General features: G+C 37.8%; 1 protein-coding gene across 4 annotated transcripts in view; it reads right to left on the bottom strand.

The window, feature by feature from the left end:
- The window catches only part of TAFA5 (TAFA chemokine like family member 5), a 440326-nt gene extending 417745 nt beyond the window's left edge, over positions 1–22581 (bottom strand). For 2 of the 4 annotated variants that reach the window (XM_080598081.1, XM_080598082.1), the window contains exons 1-2: positions 21637–21769; positions 4773–4851 (exon numbers count right to left, since the gene is read on the bottom strand). In XM_080598081.1, coding sequence (XP_080454207.1) covers positions 4773–4851; positions 21637–21748 — 191 coding nt within the window. In that variant the 5' untranslated portion in view covers positions 21749–21769. Of the gene's footprint in view, positions 1–4772; positions 4852–21636 lie in introns of all 4 variants that reach the window. The other 2 variants (XR_013953050.1, XM_080598078.1) reach the window with 2 other exon arrangements.
- Positions 22582–23140: the final 559 nt, after the last annotated feature.

The following is a 23140-nucleotide window of genomic DNA, read 5'->3' as shown; positions in this document are numbered from 1 at the left end:
GACACCAAGCTGAGTGGTGTGGTTGATACCAAAGAAGGAAGGGATGCCATTCAAAAGGACCGGGAAAGAATGGAGAACTGGGCCCTTGTGAACCGCATGAGGCTCAACAAGTCCAAGTGCAAGGTGCTGCACCTGGGTCGGGACAACCTCAGACAGAAGTACAGGCTGGGAGAACTCACTGAGAGCAGCCCTTCAGAGAAGGACTTGGGGGTTCTGGTGGATGAAAGATTTGACACAAGCCAGCAGTGAGAGTTTGCAGCCATGGAGGCCAACTGTGTCCTGGGCAACATCAAAGGTGTGACCAGCAGGTTGAGGGAGGAGCTTGTTCCCCTCTACTCTGCCCTCATGAGGCCCCACGTGGAGTACTGCATCCAGATTTGGGGCCCCCAGCACAAGAAAAATGTGGACCTGTTAGAGCGAGTCTAGAGGAGGGCTACAAAGATGACCAGAGGGCTAGAGCACCTCTCCTATGAAGAAAGGAGGAGAGAGATGGGGATGCTCAGACTGGAGAAGAGAAGGCTCATTTCAGCCTTTCAATACTTAAAGGGGTCTTATAAAAAGGATGGCGAAGGACTCTTTACTCAGGTAGATAATGACAGTACAAGGGGGAATGGTCTTAAACTAAAAGGGGATGGATTTAGACTAGACATTAAGAGGAAAATCTTCACTGTAAGGGTAGTGAGACAGTGGAACAGGTTGCCCAGAGAAGCTGTGGATGCCCCTTACCTGGAGGTGTTCAAGACCAGGTTGGATGGGGCCTTGGGCAACCTGATCTAGTGGGTGGCATCCCCGCCTAAGGCAGGATGAATTAGATGATATTTAAGGTCCCTTCCAACACGAGCCTTTCTATGATTCTATGATGTATGTAAACAAATACTAAATCCAATAAAGTTCTTAGGCATCTACCAACACACTTACTTGATTGGGCAGTATGTCGATGTGCAATCTTTACTGAAATAGATGCCTTGATATACACATTAAATGTCCTGGTTAGCACATTCATAGGAAATTGCTAAGCCTGTGAAATATATTGATTTATCTTTTATCACACTGTTTCTCCATTTAGATACAAACAATAGATCAATGCCTTTTCTTTATAAGTTAGTTTCCATACTTTATAACATCAACATAATAAGACTGAGTTACGTCTCATACTACTGCTACATACTTCATTATAACCAGAATAAATTTAGGGCTAAAGAAAATAATAGACAACCCTCTAAAACTCTTCCAGGAAAAAATCCTGAAGAAGTCTCAACAAGTCACAACAAGAGATACTTACTGTTAACTCTGCTAGTTCATTGGACAGGTAGTTGTGACTAAGGAGTAGTTTACACTAGGAAAACAGGAGTGTATAAACTGATTGAGTTCATTAATAGTCCACTATACAGAATCCTCCATAAAATCAAGATACAGTTACTTCATTTTATGAATCTTTTGTATTGCTTTTAACAGCACCTGGATAAGAAGCAGATGTAAAGATAAAACATGATTTCATAATGCTTTATGATCATAAATCTCATTTGGGTGTTTCCACTCATTAAATTTTATATTAATTCAAGCAATGGGACTACATATTTCTATGAGCTGTAGTCCATTCACCAGACAATATTTAGGAGGGAAATGCTGTCACTGTTTGAAAAGAGTTATTGATATGACAAGAGTAATTATAACAGTGCTTTATGGTTTGGGGAGTAATGTAACAAAGCTCTGTTTCACAGGCAGCAGAGAGACCATAGTTATAATGCACATGGTGTGATGCAGCATGTTACTCTGTATTATTAGCCCTGCATGGCTTTGCTAAAGAGAAATGGTGGCAAGTTAGGACTAATATAACATGAACTAAAGTATTTGTAATTCCCTCCTTAACATCTGCTCCATAAAATGCAATTTCCTTATTTGTGCAAGCTGTGCTTCTTTAGCAAATCTCCAAATCGTCTTTCAGATGTACCTGCCCCAATTTGTGCAACTTGAATGGGGCCCATAATGGCCTATATTTTAATTTCATGTAGTTTAACACCGCAGTAAGCAACCTGCTTATTTAAATTCTGTCAAAAACAAAGCAACACACAGGTATGAGTGACCAGAGTCAGAAAGGAAGAATTCAAATAGGGATTGTTTTTCTTTTTGTTTTTCAAGAGGCAGAGCTCTCAGATCACCAGGCAGAATATTAAGGAAAGCAGTTAATATGTAGTTAAAGGAATCGTAATGCACATGAACATATGTTGTTTTACCTAATTTTGATCAACTTAAAAGTAAAAATGTCTTTATTCTTTCAGTTGGGTTTAACACACCATCTGGTTTAATTATTCCTTAGGTAGTACACTATAAAGATAATAGTAACAGTATTGTTAAGCCAATCAAAAAGAACGTTTCTGTTGTGATTTTTCACCAAGGATGTTTCTCAAACTCGTTGACGATGAGGTCAATGTAATAAGCTTTTGCATAAGTATTACGTTACTGCCAGTGTTTAGCAGATGTTAGCTTAGGATTGTCACCTCTGTGTTGACTCAAATCTTCTGCTTATTCAGTAGAAGAATGTAGTCACAATCTGAAGTACTCCTTAAAATTAGAGTTTCAGGAAAACTGCAAAAATCCTTTGGAAGTATTTTAATAAAAGATATTTATTTTGATTTAAAATATTTGAGAAGATATGATGGCATTAGAAACAAGATTTTATAGGATTGTCTGTTAAAAGGAAATAAACTGCAGTTTATAAAAGTCATATTGATTAAAGAATCAAAATACTAAAGTCAATCTCAGTCCTCATTTCAGCAAGGAAAGATATGCCTGCTGAGACTTATGAAATACACTGCTTTGATCAACTAGGCAAGTGGAATATTGAGGGTTCATTATTCATTGTAATACCAGAGGTAAGGCAGGGATTTAGGGATTTGCTTCAACATCTTTGAGTGGAAAAGTGATTTCAAGCAGTTTTGTAATAATCCCAATTTCAAAGAGTCCTAGTGAAGTTCACCATTCCACTCTGCCAACTTTCAGCAGGACTTAGTTATTGCCCTAGCTAAAAACTACTTTGTGTTGTTTATCTTTCAAACTATTATTCCAAAAACTGAATTCTGTAACATATTCTTACAGACCTGAACATTATTTTATAACCCAAAACACTCTATTGCCTCCAAAGGTGTTTCTGAACTAAGGCAAAAAGTAAAATAAGTCTAGAACAGCATTTCATCACAAAGAATGCATAAAAAACATGCATTTTATGAAACACACAACATATTATTCTGAATTTAGCAAAAGAAAAAGAGAACTTTTAAAATACATTATTGGCAGGAGGAGTGCTCAATATTCACAATATTGTAACATACTTGTATTCTCAAATGTAGTATTACTGTTCTGATTCCCCATTCCAGATTTCAGCTATGTATGTGAGAAAGAATATTAGATGATGGTCATGAATTAAGAGAACAAAAAGTGGACTAAAGCCTTATCCACCATATGGATAAATTAAATCACTTTAAACAAAAATTAAATCTCATTTAAAAAGTTAAAACTAGGCTCAGCAAATTAAAAAAAAAAACACTTAAGCCTTTAAAAAAATTAGAACACTTTAAGCAAACAGGTGTTTTTCCAATGCTTACACTTTGTTGCCCCTTGCAGCTGGATCCAATTTGTGGCATAATATTGCTATTACACCAGTTAGTGAAGTCTGGTGACCCCATGAAATACAGGAAGCAAAAAAAAATTACTTTTCAATGCCCTTACTAAACAGATTTAATGGAAATCATCTGTGGTTTACTAACCGCCTAGAAGTTTCATCCAACCCTGGACTCCCTGAGAAGAAAACAGCTTTGGGATAGGAAGGCTTTAGGGACAAGTGCTGTCCTTAGACTTCCCTATGGAAGCATTTGTGGCTACTGCTGTGATTACTGGGCTGAATGATTTTTTGATATAACCAAGTACATTTGTTTTTGCATTTCAGAGTAAATAAATAAAGAACTGAACTAAGTACAGATGTAGCCCATAAGTGATTAACAGAAGATACTAGTCAACTTCGGGTACTTGGATGTGTTTTCTTAACATAAGAAGGGTTAAGTGAAAGTCAGGGATCTCTCCTAGTATTCATTATGTTAAGTTCTAAGAATAAGTACATTTCTACTGGACATGCAGTACTGATGAGTAGGAGAGATTTGAGCTGTAACTCAAAATTTGAGCTTAAAAGGCCTTAGCAGTAAGTCCAAAGCAGCTAAGCAACATGTAAGAGATTTCAGGAGACGCAGACAATAATTTCATAAGTCTGCACTAAAATCACAGATTTGCCTTATCAGAAAGGGTAAGGCTACTGAAGGAAACTGTCTGAACACCAATTTGACCAGAAAAGGAAGAAAGAAGGGAAAAAAAGGCGTTCACATGTTGTGTAGGGATCACTTCCATGATCTGTCTTTCAGTGTGGCAGGAGCTCAAAAATCACAGTGTCTCAACTGGTTGGGAATGTAAAATATTCTTATTCTCTTTGGATACTGCAGATTGTAGTAATTTGTACTGAGTAAACAAAATAACACAGGTACAGGAACATTAAAATGTGTCTGGCTGGCTGTTCTACTGTGTATCACCATCTGCAACACAAATCACTAGCAAGCAGTGCTGGCAATGCTTTAGAACCTGCTGTAGCATCTGTCTTCGGCTTCAAGGGAATGGCAGCCTGTTCACCTTCCACCCTTCTCAAATACAAAAAAAATGCGTGCCCTAGAAGTAACTTAACCATAAGCTTTTTCCCCCTCACTGGCTTGTCCACAAGGTGTACAACTCACAGTCTGAGAAACACAGCATTAGGGGAGTCTTCAAGGTTATAGTTCTGATGAGATGCTGCACAATCTTGGCACGTAACACCTTAAATTAAAAGTGAGAAGTTGAGTGATATAATGGACTGGCTGTTAAAAAAAAAAGTTAACTGCTACATATTACCATTTCACAGATGCTTAACATTAAGAAAAACAGTATCATTATATAAACATAACTTGAAGAGATCTCTTCCAATCATCAAATCCAGCACCTTGCTACCACTGAGTATGTGTGTATTACAATCCTATTTGTAAGTCAATTAAATCCCACTTTTATTTATTTATTTATTTATTGTCACCAGCCTGGAAGAATATTCAAAAACCTATTCTTACTAGTTATCAAAAATCTTTTATTGATGCCAGTAATCCTGAGGTAACACTGTGGTTATTCTCCTGGCATACCGTATTATATCTCTCAGTGTTGTTTGACTAAACAAGCCAAGCACTTTTAAACTTAATTTCTGGAGCAAACATTCCATTTCTCTGAATGTCCAACCACCTTTCTTTCTATACCAGTATAAATTTCTGAATAAAGGGAATTATACATAGCTCTGCTGATGAATCTCAGCAATGCTGACCAGAATGACAATACTTCTCTATTTTCTAATTCACCTTAGGGTCACCTTTATCCTTTCCCCCACAGTTCCAGTGATGATTCATGGCTATCCTACAACTAACCAATATGCTAAGGACTTCTATTCCTGGACGATGATTGATTTCATTTTACTGCAGAAATTCATGCTGAAAATTAATAAACACATGATGTTGTACTTTCACTAACTTTAGTTCATCTCCTTTCCATTACTGAAGGCTTCAATATCATCCACTGGTGTTACACTTCATCCTATACTGATATCTAGCATATATCATATCCGCATCATTTTTAAAGGTAACCCAAATACATTTCTCTTGACACGTGCAACCTAAATGTATTTGCTTCTTGAAGCATTAGATACAAGGCATTCTTTGGCATTACTTAGAACCTTGACTGCAACGCAAAATACCCCAGACTGATGTACCAAATGACACTGTGGTCAAATTATTTGTTTCAAAACAGTGAAACCAGCCAAACAACAAAGTCTACATACGGAGACTACTGCAACAGTTATTTGATTTTATGTGTAAAAGAAAATGATTAATGTTTTTCATTTAGTAGAAAACAGCTGCACTCCTAACTTTACTATCTGGAAAACAGGAGGAAGAGAAGTAGCTGTTTAAGAAAAAAACCATAATTTTTAGTGAAAAATGGCTTCAACTTTGGGAATAATTGCTGTTGCCAATAGCTTGTTAGAAAAATATTAGCAAAGCACTTAAATAAAATATATTAATACTCAGAATATTTTCAAATAATTATCAAATTGAAAATGAATAAAAAAATATAAACTGTTCACAAATACCATCAGTTAAGAATACACAACTCCATCTTAAAATAAATTTTCCAGTCACTCACGCATTAGGTAGCTACTGTAGTGTATCAGGAAACCATTGGAAAGGGAGCCTTGAAGTATAAACAAAAAGCAACCACTTAGTCCGTTTCTGTCATTTTCCTTCTTTTACTGCAAGTTTTAACAATGTGATCAATAAAACAAGAGAATCTGAATTATTATGGTTTTTGCCATAATTTTTCTAAGTGGAGAATTACATACTTGAGGAACAAAAGATGTACCGGGACTCAGAAAAGATTAAGCTTTACCCTGTTCTTTCTACTCCCGTGTCAATCAAGTGCAAGAACATACTGATAGCTTTTCCAGCATCTTAATGAATGCATTGTTGTTGTTTTTTTTTTTTGAAAAGGGGTCAAATCAATGATTTTCCTATAGAGAATCTGACAATATTTTCTAACTAGTGAAGTAACTGTTTTTCCATAAATGCAGTAACAAAACCTTGATCTTGAGTTTGAACATGTACAGAAAAGTACATCATATTTATTTAGCTCAGAAAGACTGTTCTTTGGATTACAACTGCTGACACCAGGTGTTAAAAGTAATAAACCATGCAACAGTCAGATCCACCAGCGCTGGACATGTTCCCAGCTGCTGGCCAGTACCTGATCTCCTTTTTCTAAGCAAGGTATTTAAGAAAGTAGTAAAAAACCCTCCTGTCTAACACCACCTGTCAGCTGGGCTTCAGACCAGGCCACCGGGCCGAAAAAGCACCTGGGGCTCGGCTGGATGACCTCCTTGTTGGAGAGAGAAGAAGGAACAGTCATATTCATCCTAACAGACTTGGCAACTTTGGTACAGCTGACCTCCAAATATTCCTACTTCTATCCCAAAGACAGCTGCAGAGGGTAAACAGTAATAGTCTGAAATGACTTGGGTCATTTTTCTCACACCAAACTCAGGAGACTACAGGTTGGTTGTTTTTTGGGTTTTTTTTTTTTTTTTTTGGTTGGTTGGTTGAATTTTGTTTTGTTTTTCCCCCCTTTATCATCCTCAGACTCACAACGATCATACTCATCCTAGATCCTGACAACGAATAAATAGGTCTAGAGTGCTAGCACTACAGTACACACACAACATTCAACTCAACGCTGTGTCAAGAGTGAAGGCAAGCTCTTTAAAAAAGCACCTGTCTAAATAAGCTGGTAAAAACGGAATCCAGGAAGGCCAAAAATGATGCTGGAAGCTTGACCAAGGTGCTCTGAAAACCAAACTCTCTGCAATCACTCTAATTTACAAATATGTTTTCTTTGTGCTAATAAAAGCAAAGTATCCCCTCGAGTTTCAAGATTTGCTGGAATTCACCTGCTTTTCAGTCATGGGTTGAGCACGGTGAAGCAGTCACTCATAACTCTGTATTTGCAATGCAAGAGAACTGATTTTATGCAAAAAACGAAGCTCCAAGCGGGACAAAATTCAGAAGCTCATGCTCAGCAACAGAAAACATTCCTCAAGCAATAAAAACCTGTACAAAGTCCGGTTTAAACTTTCAAATGCCTACATTGGTCTGTAAAAGGAACTTTAGTGGAATCGTCATCCCAAGAAAGCCATTAGGTTTGACATTCTTGACAATGAAGTACAAGAAAAAAAAAAGACAATATTAGCATCATTCTGATACTAATTCCCACAAGATTAATGGAATAAAATACAAACACAATTTATTCAGATTAATTTACCCTCAAGCTCGTCTCTTGCACAGAAGGAAGAAAGATTCCTATAAATGAATTGAGCTATTTATTCTACAAAAGAGACGGACATGCTTCTTGGCAGTGTTTTATGAACCTGAAAGGTAATAGGGCCCATAAAACTCCTTGACACTTGTTTTTGAGCTTCACAAAATTAGAATGTTTACCTCATACTTGAAGCGTCAAAAAGACTACTTTCTTTTGCCTGATTCATTTACCAGCCAAATATTTTTCTCACAAGAATTTCTGCCATAGAATTTACTCACTTCTCTTTAAAAAATATTAGTTTAATTTATTTGACATAATAAGTTTCTCAAAAAGAAAAATAACTGCACTATGCTTGTCCTGAAAAGAAAAAAAAAGCCACAAGCACTCTTCTGTGTTATTGAAAACTTACATAGGAAATGCATTTATGTTTAGAAAGATACTGCTAGTGCAAGATCAATATCGTTTATTGAAAATGGAGGCTCATCCTACATAAATCTGCTTTTCATTTGTGAAGAAAGTAGTCAGGCAAGGGAGAAAAAAAGAATACTATAAAATGAGGCTTATGCTTATTCTAAGAGCAGTCAGAATCACTCTCTAAAAGGGACGTTCTGGAAAAAAAATCCAGAAGTTGTAGAAGCCCAACATATACACGAACAGTTGCTCACATTTTATCATTATGTATTTAATAGAAAACCAAAAAACATTTTAAGAGTGATACCTAAAAACCCCCTAAGATTTTTTTTTTAAAGTGTATATTGAATTTAAACACAAGTAAGAAGTACCAATGTAATAACCAGGCTTCAAAAAAGTAGAGTTTGGTAGATATTTTGACAGTGCTTGCATGAATTTCACTTATGGAAGCTATTCTTCCTTTGTTAGCTTCACCGGCTCAGACAGTCATGCAAACCTCCAATGTGTTGTTTCACCATTAGTCATCTTAAATCAGAGTTCAGGAAAAAAAAGTCTTTTCACCATTAATTCTCTTTCATTACCTGCAGTTGATTTAAAAGGAGTCTTTTCAACTGCTTATACACAATAAATCATTCCTCATCTTGTGTACTTAAACCTGTTCAAAATGCTTGTTTTCAGGATATAAACATTATGGTCATTTTCCTGGAATAATATCAACTGATAATATATGCAGCTTTTACATACATCAAGCAACATTTTTTTCTTTGTCTGATTACAGTTCCAATAACAGCTCCTTTCAATGTGTGGAAGCTGTGGGGAACTGGGGGTCGGCCTTGTCTCACAGATAACCAGTGATAGGACTAGAGGGAATGGCCTCAAGTTGCACCAGGGGAGGTTTAGGTTGGAAATTAGGTGACATTTCTCCTCATAAAGAGCAGTCAGGCATTGGAACAGGTTGCCCAGGGAAGTGGTAGAGTCACCATCCCTGAGGGTGTTTAAGGAAAGGTTGGACGTGATGCTTAGGGAAATGGTTTAGGGGGGTGACAGTGACAGTACGGGGATGGTTGGACCAGATGATCTTGAAAGTCTTTTCCGACCTTAACGATTCTATGATCCTATGTTAGCAAGTGCCTTTTTTGTTGCCACTATGGTATTTTATAGAGCTAAGTGTTGTAACGGTCAATAAACCGCCTGGCTGAGATTCCAACAGTGCCAGTATGTCTATGTGTAGCAAGCAATGTGTATTTAGCCCAACATACGTTCCAAAAAATATCAGCTTTTCCACTCTCTCAACTAAAGTACTACCAATGCAGGGAACTAATGTTTTGGTGGTTTATAACAGCTTTAATTCCTCAACTAAGAGGGTTCTTGCATTGTGCAAGTATGGAATTGAAAGTTCTTGGTTTCTGTAGGTTCCTCACCAGCAGTAATGTTTCAAACCCAGGGGCCTCTAGGAAAGCTCTGGGAAAGATGCAAGAGAGAAAAGGCTGGACACACAAACCACTACCTAAGCAAGTTCTGAATTCAACTCAAGCTTTCTTTAAATGATTTGCAGCCATAGATATATCTAATGCCCTATAAAACAATAAAGCTATTTATCACACAGTCCCAGAAAGAATGAACTGCTGTTATCAATATTTAAAGTGTTCTCCTATGACATTGCAGGAAAGCCACAGAAGAAAAAAAAATTACATTTATTTACTGATCAAACTATTCCTCAATAAAACAAAATTACTCTTCTCAAACATTTCAGACAAGATCTAAGATAAAATAGCTTCATTTCAAATGGTGCAAAACTAAAATTGATGATTCAAAGTATCATGTGGCTTAATTGTATCTGTATCCATGTGTTTATCCAATCAATCAATCCTGGGATGAAGGTAAGATGAAAAAGCAATCAACATACAAACAAGCTGAAGTCACATTCTTTCTTTTTTTTTTTTTTTTAAGGACAATTTTCTCCAACAGTTGTCTGTCACACAGCTTTGATTTGAAAGGCTCACTGTTGATTTTTAAAGAAACACTGTCAAAGTCAGCACATCCAAGATAAAATCTAGGTTCCAGTTCTTTTCAGCATGTCAACAAGCAAAATTAGCAATTTTATTTTCTCTCTTTTTTAAATGCACTTTTTTTTCTTCTAAGGTTTCCATATTTCCTTCCCTGGACGAAAATTCATGGGACTGTCTTTCTTCTTCAGGAAAAAAAATAGAATTAAGAGATCTGGGAAATAGTTATGTTTTGCTACATTCAGATGCAATGCTACATCCTAAGTATAAATATGTGCATTTATAGAAATATACATGGTCCCCAAGGAGTCCCAAAAAAACATGAGGAGAATAAAACAAAGCAAAATAACTTAAAATGAATTGAAAGCATACTTTAGAAACACTGCTCTTCAACACAGGTCTGAAGTTTTCATTCCATATGCTTTATATGACCAACGAGATTATTTGAGAGTGAAAGTATATTATTCCCCAAGAGCTCAGTTCTATCATATCTTTTGCTTTAATGTCCTTTTAACATAATTTAGAATGACAGAACAGAAAATAAAATCTAATTTTAGATTTATTATATTCTGTGTGCATTATTAACACTGCCAGTTTACTAAATTTTAATAAGATATATACACGCAGAATGATCACAGAGTTTATAATTGGGCTCAGAGAACATGATGCATGTGGAAGAAAAACAACCAAGCCCAATTCTCAAATCTCTGCAGGGCTAGCAGTTGGGAGAAAAAGCCTCTACACATAAATCAAGTTAATTTGTTTGATAAGTCACTAGCAAGCCAACGTGATTCACACAGCTGTATTTGTCAGACCTAGTAATAGACAAAGCACTTCAGAAAGCAGCAAGACAAATAGTTGGGCCAATTCACCTGACCCTAGTTAAGAAAAATAAAGCAAAATTGAAAAACATAGAAAAATTATTATTGGGACTCCATGCCAACACAGAGCACTAAATTCTAAAAAGAGTTCTCAGGAAGGAAATGGACATCAGTTATTACAAGCAGCAAAAGGAAAAGTGGTGAAATATACCTTATTAGAGCACATTCTCAATAACATGGGAAATATTTTCTTGATTTTTACAATATTGGTCTGTGATGGAGATGACAGATACAGAAGTTTCAGGGGCTTAACTCAAGGTAATTATTTCATTTTTGTTTGCATCTTATATTATAACTTCAAGGGGAAAAGATTACCTTCAGTCTGTGAAATTCAGGATTCTGAAGCACATCCCTTTCGTCTATATAGTGATAAATTATCTGAGAAAACATTAAGCAACAATTCCTAGTGTAACATATGCTCAATATGGTATCAGTCTTATAAAGGCAATGCAATATTTGTGCCAAAGAATATACTGGCTTACCTATATTTTTGTCAAATGTCAAAATGCAAAAAGATGAGGATTAAGTTGTTTCATAGAAATAGCTTTTGAAATGCCACCAACTCAAGCATTATAAATTGTTTTCAAACTAATTCCTTGGAATTGTGTCTGAAACACCTCAAATCCATTCATTGTAATTACAAGTGGCAGTTCATGCAACTTGTTATCACCCTGAGTCTGCAGCAACACTTTACAGAACTCTACAAAAGCATGGGAAAAGGAGCCCATGTAACACCATTAACTACTGAAAAGTCTCTTCAGTAAGGCATTCTCAATAAGATTATATTAAAAATAATGACATTTATAGAGAGGATTAAGGTAGGGATATCTAGCTATACATGAAGCAAAACCAGTTTTGCCCTGCTGTTAGACAAAAAAAAGTCCATGAACAAACTACTGTGAAGATATACACCATAGAAAAAGACAAAAAATAGCAAATAGCAAAAAAATACATTCATTGGTTGAGTGATCCCCTCAAAAGAATGAGGTATAGAAGACAACAAAGCTCTCTAGACAAAATTATTTACACTGAAGAATGTAGAATTGGAGGAACCACTTTGGTAGAGCCTAATTGGTTGAGTCACCATCCCTGGAGGCATTTAAAAGATGTTTAGATGTAGAGCTTAGTGATATGGTTTAGTGGAGGACTTGTTAGTGTTAGGTCAGAGGTTGGACTGGGTGATCTTGGAGGTCTCTTCCAACCTAAATGATTCTATGATTCCATACCAAAGATAATAACATAATGTAAACTTCTTTCATAAATAGCTTTTGGTTCCCAGGTCAGGGGAGAGAAGGAAGGGCAGGAGGAGTTGAGGTGGTGGCACTTCAGTGCTGTGAACTCATACCTGTTCTTACATTCAAGACAAGCACTTCTAATCTTCTTCATCCCTGCAACATATATACACACACACACTGTTCATCTCCAAACATTTTCTTAACTAATTAACTCATTTAAACTGCCTGCTAGTGAATCATACTATAAAAGGTTGCAAGGTGCAAAAGCATTTAATATTTTCTATGGAACAGGCCTAAAAATGAGAAAAACAGAAGTAGAAGTTTATAAACTTTGGTACACTGATCTACATTTCACCTAGTTTCCAACTTTGGGAAGAAAGAGTATTTTTAGAGCGCCTAGAATGTGAAAACACTGGCAATAAAACTGCAGAATTTACAGTAAGACAAAACACATCGCAAAAAAAAATGTTCAGGATACAAGCTGTTTGCAAAGATGTCGTCAGAAAATCCCAGTAATTTATGCCAACTACATCTTTTAAATTTGTAAAAATCCTTTGCTGCAGTAGTTCAGAATCTTGACCTACAGTCTTCATGAATCTTTATCACAAAGCTTTTCTACACTTTTTCTTCAGAAATACTGAGACAGTTGTTTAAGTATTTAAACATTAAGTGTGGGCCCAGAAAATAACAAGCAATATTCTAGAGATTCTGTCATGAAGGACAGGATTCATCCGATAACATGTATGCTAAGATCTGAGCAAGTTGTCTTAGTTTTCGTCAAAAACCTACTGCAGTTTGAGGTAAATTGTGCTATGAAAAGGTATCTAAAACAGGGCACATGACTTGCACTGTAAAAACGTCTGTTTCCATTGACTTTAAAAGGAGACCATGGTAAAGGCAGTTGACTATACTGCAGAAATCTTAGTTAAGGAAAGATCAGTTTTATTCAAAGGAGATCAAATGTGTGTTTGCCATGTCTTTTAACCCAACAGGATCTGAGTTCCAGAACATATCTGTTAGGCTATCAGCTGTAGTTAGAAAAAACAAAGAGGAGGACATCCATGGAAATTCTTTAAACGATATCTTAAAAGGATCATTAACCGTGTGTTAGGATCTATAAGGACATGCTAGGTCAAATGCCTTACAGGAGGTAATTTCAGGAGAACTACCACCTTTAAATAACATTCAGAGAGAACAATTTCTAAAGCGTTTTAGTTTTATTTTAAATATTGATGTGCTTTTTACTGTGCACGCAAATGCATAAACGCTTCTATACTCTCATCGCAAAGTGAATGTTCAATAAAGTGCTACTGATAGTGTGTACTGAAAGAGCTCTAGAACAGCTTGTGTTATTTTTCATTAAAATAATTTTCAAGATGAACTAATATAGTAATCTGAGCTAAACTCAGCAAATAATTTTATATTTTTATTATTCAAACCTATATCCAGACCTACTTTGGAATATGCTCACTTAAAAAAAAAGTCACATTTCCTTTAGGTAATACAAAGGAGAAGTGTATATTCAAGGTTTAGTTTCATATAAAGTACATTTTGATTCAACAAAAAGAGAAAACTGAACCCCTTCAGTAACACATGACCTCTCACAATGTCTGTTATGCTCACATGTAGGTTAGTTTAAGAAGAGATAACAAGAAGTGCCAGAAGTCACTGGTCCCACATGTGAGAAACACTCCGTAGCCAATAACTTAGGCTCAGGCGAGGATCTCAGTGAAGTAGTAATTTATTCGCGATTGCAATGGTGGGCGCCCCACAAGCAGGAGAGCGCACCTACTGGTTCCAAAACACAGTTTATATACTTTTTGATGACAGGACCCTCCCCTGTTTCCCCACTGAGTGGGTAATCCAGGTTCACAATCTATCTGATGCTTCACAGACAATGCATGGCCTTCAGTTGCCAGCCTGTTAAATTTCAAATTTCTTTTGACTTTTTTTTTACTGTTTGAAGAGATAATGTTTCTTCACTTATCTGACTTAACACCGTGATTTTCACCTAATTGTTCTAAGGAGTCTGGTTGTCTGCATTTTACAAGGTTGCTTGCTAAGTTTTCTTATCACTGCAAGCATATCTCAATACTCCATTCCTTACCTTTAAACAATGTAACTCTGCAAAAACAACATTTTGATTCCCACACACAGCATTTCTATATTTCTGCCTACAACTGAACCATTTAAAGCAAAGCGCAGAAGCTTAGCTTAGACTCACTTCTATCGCTTGGCTTAACCGTTCTGCCAAACTTTGCACTAGTGTAGTTAAGTGAAAAAACAAATATTTCACTAAGAGGGATTTAGAGTATTGAAAGTGATGCAGACATTTGGGGTTAACAGTATCTCACGTTGTCAGAGCATCATCTCTTAGAACCCATTTGTCAATACTGGTGTCCTAAGATAATCAGAAAAAAGTTCTAAGAGCAAGGGTAAAAGCCACCATAAGTTACACTGATTAACAAGAACACAATACAAATTCCCTTTTATTTATTGATAGAATTTTGAAACCAAACTTTCTGATTTTCCCCATACCTGGCAATTTCTAGTTTCTGTAAGAATTAAGGGCATTTCTCTCCTTGATGACACAGCTTTGTTAGCAAACAGAAACAGTGGATTCTACCCCTGTGCTTGAGTAGAGCTCGCCATTGCAGTTCCACTCCGCAGTCAAAAAAAAATCAGGAATCAGCCCAACCAACATAACTTGCAGTTTGGGATGTTAACAGTCTCTTTGGCATACTGCTCTGGGCTTTTGTTCAGTCTTTGGTACGCAAAATGCAAACAGACCACATCTGTTAACAGTGCTCAGGAATTAACCTCTACACACAATAAACAAGGACTAAAGACAGAGGCAGCCCCTCTTCTGGGCCCTCAAAACACTAAGCTGAACAATGGTGTCATATTTCAAATTGCTACTTTCGGTGACAGGCAAAGACAGAAGGAAGCTTTATTTTGCCAGGTATACAATCCTAACTGTAGGATAGGATTCCACCCTATTACCCCATTCTCCTGTTGGAAGAGCAGGAGCTGCCAGTGGTAGAGGGCAAGGGCATCAGTTCGTTGAAAGCACACGTTAACTCGAGCTACAAGAGAGTGAAGCGAAGAATAAGTCATATCAACTTACAGCCTTTAAGGGAATGGTAACCACAAGAAAAATAGCAGAAAAAAGGTCTCTAGGAATTCGTTGATATTTTCTTCAACAGCAGCACATCATTTGGCAAAATAAATAACATTTTGTTTGAGAGAAGTAACTTCTTTATTGGTGCACTGGGCCACACGCACTTAAAGAAGTGCTGGGAGATGCAAAACATGGAATGATCTTGACTAATAAGCTGTTACTCAGGAAAGAACCCCCAAGATAGGCAAGATACTTTCCTGTTGTCTTAAAGTAATCAAGCGTTTGAAGAAAGGTGTCAAAAGAAACAGACTATCCAAAGTCTAAAATAAGACATAAGCCATGAAGTCTTTAGATCATCACTTGAATGCATAACCCTCCACAATTATACCTGCGGCTCCTGTACTGTAGTCAAAGTCCATTCATTGGCAAATACACACAAGACCTTTGAAATAAACCTCTACAACCAAAAATATTGGAAAATGCACTCTAAGTATGGTTCATATATTTCCGAATTGTCACTACACTATTTGTAGGGCTGACATAAAAGTATAGCCCTCTGAAGATATGGCTTCCCAAAGCTTGTACAATAAGCAGGCTTGCATTACAACTTCCCTTTAAACAGATCAAACTTAACAAATCCTCAGCCCAAGGGCAGAACAATACACCTGGGTCAAATATGAGCCTACACGTGAAAACTTTCTTTTCAGTTTAGCAACAAGGAATGCAGACCAGGAAGATTATGGTTAATCACCGCTATCAAGATTTTTCTATGCATTTTACACTCTCATCCATAGTTCAGTATCCAAGCGCAGTTTTGAATTACTGACAACATTCAAGGCATAACTTCGATGAGCATGTATTTGGCATGTCAGATGCTAGACTAGTTGTTTCACATAAGAACCTTATGTTTAGAGTATTCACTAAGAAAGCAAGAGACCTAAAATAAATTACATCTGAAAACCAAGATATTTCATACCTCCTGCATCTAGAAAAGAAGAATGAGTGGGAGAATACCCCAGACTAATCTCAGTGAAGGATTCACTAGTTCTTCTTCAGCAGTCACTAAACAAAAAAGGAAAGATCAACAGGGCCCCAAGTGAAAGAATCTCTCTCATATTTGCACACTTGTCCAGAGCAAAGGGGCTCTACTTCATGCTCCAAGTACTGTTTTCATAGTATATCCTCTGAAAAATATAGTATATTGCATAAGGAGAGAGGAAAATAAATCTTGATCTCTCCAACAACCCTGATGAAGGACATGGAGAATCCTATGCCATACATTTAATTTAAAAATAACCCATTGTTTCTAGTTTCTCTGTTTCCCATAGTACCTACCTGTATACTTGCATGGAAGTAGTAGTTATCATAATTCAAATACACTTGAGAAATTGTAAATATTGATTACTCAGCCTTAAAGGGCTGAATTCAATATTAAAATCAATAAAAATACATTTCTTTTGTTGATGCCAATAACTTTATGTAAAGATCATCTGGGCAGATTACAGCACAACTGGTCAGACAACCTCAATGTCAGTTTGGTACTCACACTGACATATAATGGTGTATTGTAGAGGTCATGAAGATTACAGCAAAGGTTTTAACTTAAAGCTTTCTTTTAATTTTAAGCTTTCTTTAAAAAAAAGCAGAGGATACTATATAAAGAAACAAAACTTTAATATCTTTTCTTATTTAATGTCGCAAAAGATTAATTTTCATTTCTATACACCAACTAGACTGAAATAAAGTTTGAATTATTACTGTTGCTCTGTATGTCACATTAATTCTGAGTGCAGAGTTTTGGAAAAATACAAGCACAGTAATTCTCGTAGAAAAACTAATAAAACTACAGATCTGTTGTACAGATTTATTAATCTTTTTCATTTGTAAAAAAAAAAAAGACACCAGAGAAAAAAAAAAGACACCAGAGAAAGTGATCTGAATGATATAGGATCAGTAATAGGAGCTGCAGCCCTTCATTCAGAGGTGACTTATTTGCAGTAGTCTTTGCTTTCTAGACAGCAAGTAATTCCAGAACAGGGTGATGAAAAGGAATTTCTCAAGTGAGCAGTGTCCACTCAACATATAAAAACAGGATTTCAATTTAGGGTGAGATTAATATATTTTTTAATTAGAATTATCTTCATTTTCAACAGTACCAAAGTCTTTCAGATGCTTTTTTTTATTTGTGCTAAGGGCTTGATTTATGAATAGTGTGAAGGAACTTGCACTTTTAATGAACAATTGTATTGGTACATGAAATATTCTGCATCTTGATAACAAAAGAAAAAAATCTAAAAGTTCATTACTTAGCATAAATACTGGGCCTCATATTGCTCTCTTCGAAGCATAACATTTAAAACATGAAGGTGAACTTTCCAAGTACCACTTGGTTTTGATGCTGCCTTTAAAAGTATGACTTTAATAGAACAGCAAAGGCTATAACACCACAGGGGTGTAATGTTCTATTCCTAATGCTTTCAAAACAGTACAAAATATGGAAAGCCAAAAGCTTATAACAGTGACAACTTTAGTAAAGCTGAATCATTTGTTGTTTAAAAAGTCATCATTTACATATAAAAAGGACCTCTGTATTTTCAGCCAAGCTAACTGAATAAATGAACTAAAAATTGGTTCTGAATCAACCACATTGTTTGGATTTCTGATGTAGCATAAAGCTGTGATATCACAGAAATTTTCCTTACTTTGGCTGAACTTTGTAACATGGAAAAAAATGTAAAACTAAATTACAAAAGGAGAAAAAAAAGCAATTCAGTGTACCTTCACAACATTAAGACAGTAACTGAAATAATTCATTTTAGGTACTTCTGTGTGGTCTACTACTGACCATTAAACAAGCATGTCTGGGATCCAAAATTACCACAGCTCCTAACTCTGAATTGCAACTAAAGGTGTTCCCCCTTCTGCTAGAACAGCCTTTCTAGACTGCTTTTACATTTACTGATGCTTCTGCTAAGTAAACCAACTCCTTGGTAGTCACACAAGTGGACTTCATATATAAACATCCTAATTTACTACTTTACATTTGCCTTCCCTTGTTGAGAACCTACCAAATAGAACCACTTTTCTTTAGGAGGAGAGTATTACATTCTATTTATCACTATAGCAACTAACCTAACTGATTTGATGCAGGTTTCTCTTCCACCATAGGATGGAGCCACTATCCCTCAGTATAGTCTAAACATTTAAGAAAGAAAAAGTGATTTGATAAAGAACATAATTGTGCTTCAGAAACTGAAGTATAAATTAAAGTCTAATGGACTGTACATATACAGCCAGAACAGGCTTTATAACTATCTGTTTAGCTATCAACTGGAACTCAGTATGGTGTTTACTAGATGCCCCCAGTAATAGGGACAACTATTGAACAAATACATTCCCAGAAACAAAAGCTACACAAAGTAATTAGGGGAAGAAACATTTATATAACTGATTCAGGAACAAGCTTTGTCAGACTAGTATATTAAAAACTAAAATAAGCAATGTAGCTCAAAAGTTTTATTTATACTGCTATACAAAAAGTTCTGATTTTTTTTTTTTTGGAGCTACAGGGTTTGATGTAAATATAGTAAAATGATACCATGAGAGATAATCAGGTATGAGGTTCCTGCTATTACTTTAATAATAGATTTATTTATTTATTTTTAATAGAAGTGTGCTTTATATATGAAATATAAGTCAGTATACTTCCATATACCTGAGTATAAGGTGTATAGAAAAATACAGAACACCTTACCTGGTCAGGTGGTTTTCCTTTACTTTATAAGAAATACTGAAAAGCTGTTACTCTTAAAATGTAACTAGTTGTCATTTCCCACACTCCTACTATGCTTTTTCCTCAAAAAATAAGGCATCTAATGAAATAAAAATTGAATAAGCGCTATGTGATTTTGAAAAGAATTCAAAAAATTTGCAGTACTACTTCACCTAGAAAGAGCTGCACTTTTTTTTTTTTTTGATTTTTTAGACATCCTCAGCCTTTCCACAGAGCAAAAAACGTTTTTGCAATTTTTCAGATACTACAGCTAGATGAAACGTTCATGGTGCTTCATTAACATTTGGAATTGCAGTTGTCAAATCAGTGAAACATTATATAAATGGTGGAGTGTTTTGACACTGCATATTTTAAGCTGCATGGTGTTTTTTCAGCCCTATATGGCACGAAGACCGTACTACATGTTTCAGGAACACCAACGATGCTGGCTGAGAGAAGTAATTAGGAACTGGCCATTCAGACACATCAGAAATTGTCTTCATATTAGCAGCTAACATCTACATTGTTCAGCATCAGTAAACAATGCCAAAAATAAAGAACAAGATGTAACAATTCAAATGAACAACTCCACTCCTTAAAACAGGACATGTCAGACCTCTCATCACTGAATAGAGGTGATCATTAAGGAGTCAGAGTTTACAGTTAACCCCTTCTGAGGCTATGCTTATAGAAGATATGTTCAGAGAAAAATTCTTCTCATAAAAAGCCTAGGACTCTCCAGAGACTTCTAACACAAATTTAACAAAATATTTTGCATTGCTATCATCCAGCTGAATTCCCTTTACACTTGCATCCTCTGATATGCTTTTACTGAAGCACTTATCTCTCAGTATGAATATAAATTCTTTTAAATCTATGTGTTGTTTAGTATAGCCTCCATATTAACACACTGGATACGGCATTATGTACAAAATTAAATTATTTAGAAATGTGGCCTGTTTGATATGATTTTTAGTTAGAAGTGTAATGCAAAATGTGTTAAATTACAAAAAGTAATTACGAAATATGCTATTCCTTTTGGAATAAGCCTCTTTCACTGTTGTCAGTACAAGTCCCTGTAACATGTAAAGAAGTGAATTACAGGTTTTCTTGGGCAATTACAATCTTATAATTCAGAAAAAGAAAAAAAAAAAGAATTGGAGAATATGATACAGTTTGAGGCAATGGAGTAGAGGGTTAAGAAATGCAGCAGGCATGCTCCTGAAAACCAGAATTCATTTCCTAGTCATTACAACCGCCACCTATTACAGCCCAACAAGACAAGCCTAGTGCAAAGTCTTTTATGCTACAGCAAAGGAAAGGAATGCACACTATGGGAAAATTAGAGACCACATTCAACTCGGGTTGGGAAAATACAGATTATATTCACTCTGGCAAAGTTGTGCAGGCCACTCCTGATAAATTACATTTTTTATTGTTGTAGCATAGAAACTGTTTTTTTCTTGTTCTTCCTGTTGAAAAATTCTCACCCTGGTACTATGGACAAACTTGCATTTCACAGAAGTACAGACACTAATAGCATTTATACTGCACAACTTCTTGAAAATTACACTTGCTGAGGAATAAAAAAAACCAACAAAACTTTAAAAGTATTAATATTCCAGGTACTTGACTCTTACAGATTTATCTGTAAATCAGTGTGATTGACAGACAATCTACCAACCCTGAAAAATAATATGCAAAACTCTACCAATAACCTGTGAAGCAGCTCTAAAACCAATAGCATAGGCTCACTAAACTGCTGAGGATACACGTAGGAAGTTCCAGGGCTTGCTCCAGTGCAATTTCACAGTCAGAGGATCATGATGATCCCAGTAATGTAAAGACATCTGTCACTTGACTAAGTATGTTCTTCCTAAAGGAATTAACATAAGCAAAATAGCTCCTGTTGATGCAACGTGGCCTGGAGTAGGAGTGTGTGTGTGTGAAGCAGTGCAGGGAAGAGCTGGTACTATCTGATAACAAACAGCGAGCGCTGGGTCACTGTTACTACAACTGAAAAGTTCATTCTTAAGATCCAGTAAGCATTCCTGTTTGGAGTGGAAATGCCACATCCACAACCTAAAGGCACCTCATGCTCCCAAGAAACAGCAGTGCTAAAGTGTCGGTTTCCCTGCTTTACCGTGGGGGGAAAAGGGCCGAGGCAGTAAGCCTGAGGCACAGTACCTACGTCTGCCAGCCTCAGACCTCGGCCTCTGCCAGAAGCATCACCTCAGACAGGAAGGGCGTGGATTTATGTCCAGGAAAAGCACCAGGACAAATATGTACTTACTGCAGTAAGCGATTAGTAGACTGGCCAGGATCATGATAGCCCAGAAAGTTGAGGACATGCTTGGCAAGGCGTTGGCATCTTTCCTACTGCTTCTCCTGGGAGCTGGAGCCATTGAAGCCACTTCCCCAGAGGGGGAGAAAGTCAGACAGTTTCACCAGCCAGCTCTCCCCTTGACCGATGGCCTTTCTCCACGTGTAATCCCAAAAGCAGGCATCTTCCACAGCCCCTCAGGAGCAACACGGCCCTGCTTCAGGTCCTCAGCAGCAACACGGTCCTGCTGCAGGAAGCATCTTCCAGCCAGAAAGCCAAGGCACCTCTGAAGCACGCAGGACTTCGGTGCAGCGTCCACAGCCAGGCTTTCCTCCTGCTGCTGTGGCGATGTTCACAAGCGTGGCAGGCTTTATACAAACTCAGACACCCGGCGTGATGCTGAGCTTTGAGGATGTCCCACAGAAAAGCTTTTTTTTTTTTTTCCTCCTCCTCCTCCTTGTTAATTTCCACAAGTTGTCCCGCTAGCTTTTCTTCCCCCAGGAGAGGGAAACCTCCTCAGGAGGGCCCTGGGCCGAGGCGGGGCCGTGAGGGGCAGCCTCCCCCGCCCCACCGCCGCTTTAGGGCGCCCACCGCCTCACGGCGCACAGCGCCATGGTCGCGGAGAGCCGAGGGCACCTGGGCGCCCGCCGCCGCCCTCCGGCGGGGCACGGCTCCGCCGGGCGGCTCCGCGGAGGGCCGAGGGCGATCCCCCGGAGGAGGAGGAGGAGGATGAAGGGGAGGACGGCGGCAGAGACGAGTGCTGCGTTCCCCCAGTGGCGAGCCCAGCCTGAGCTCCCCCCTTCAGCTGCTCCTGCGCTGGGGGCGCCCGGCCGGACACTTTACAAGGGTCGGCGGGTGAGCGTCCTCCTCTCCGCAGCCACCGTCTCCGCTCGCAGGCTCTGCAGCTCGAGCAGCGCCGGCCCTTCAAGTAAAACGAAGGAGGAGGCGGAGGAGGAGGAGGAGGGCGGTCACGCCCACAGGTGAAGAGCGCATGGAGCCGCCCTTCCCTCGGCTCCGCCACCGGAGCCATCCCGGCCCGGCGTCTCCCCGCGGCCTTCCCCGAGGAGGGAAATGGGGGAGCCCTCAGAGCCCTAAGACGGTGTCTGGAAGGGAAGGGGCCCGGGGTCTCTTCTCTCCCCCTCACCTCCGCGGCTCGACGCCCCGCCGTGCCCCAGGGCAGCGGAGGGATGCATCGGTGTGAAACCCGGTCTAGGAGGTCCACCGGTGCTCAGTAGCTTTCAGGGTAATAATAAAGGGTGTTCAGAGGGACCAGGTCGTTGAGCTTTTCCATTTGGAGTCACCATGGCGATGTCCTCGAGTTAGTATTTGAAGTTCTGCGCAAGGGATTCACCTCAGGGTGCAGGTGGGGTTGGCAGAGTGGAAGAGGAGTTGGGCACAAAATATCTCAGCCACATCCTCTGGTGTTTTGCATGCATAATGAAAATAGTGTTAAAAAGTAGATCCATGTTCCTCT

Source organism: Anser brachyrhynchus (genome assembly GCF_964034855.1).
Source record: "Anser brachyrhynchus genome assembly, chromosome: 1".
NCBI classification, from domain to species: domain Eukaryota; kingdom Metazoa; phylum Chordata; class Aves; order Anseriformes; family Anatidae; genus Anser; species Anser brachyrhynchus.
The sequence above is the reverse complement of the archived record's forward strand: the minus strand, read 5'-3'. Positions and strand labels throughout refer to the sequence as shown.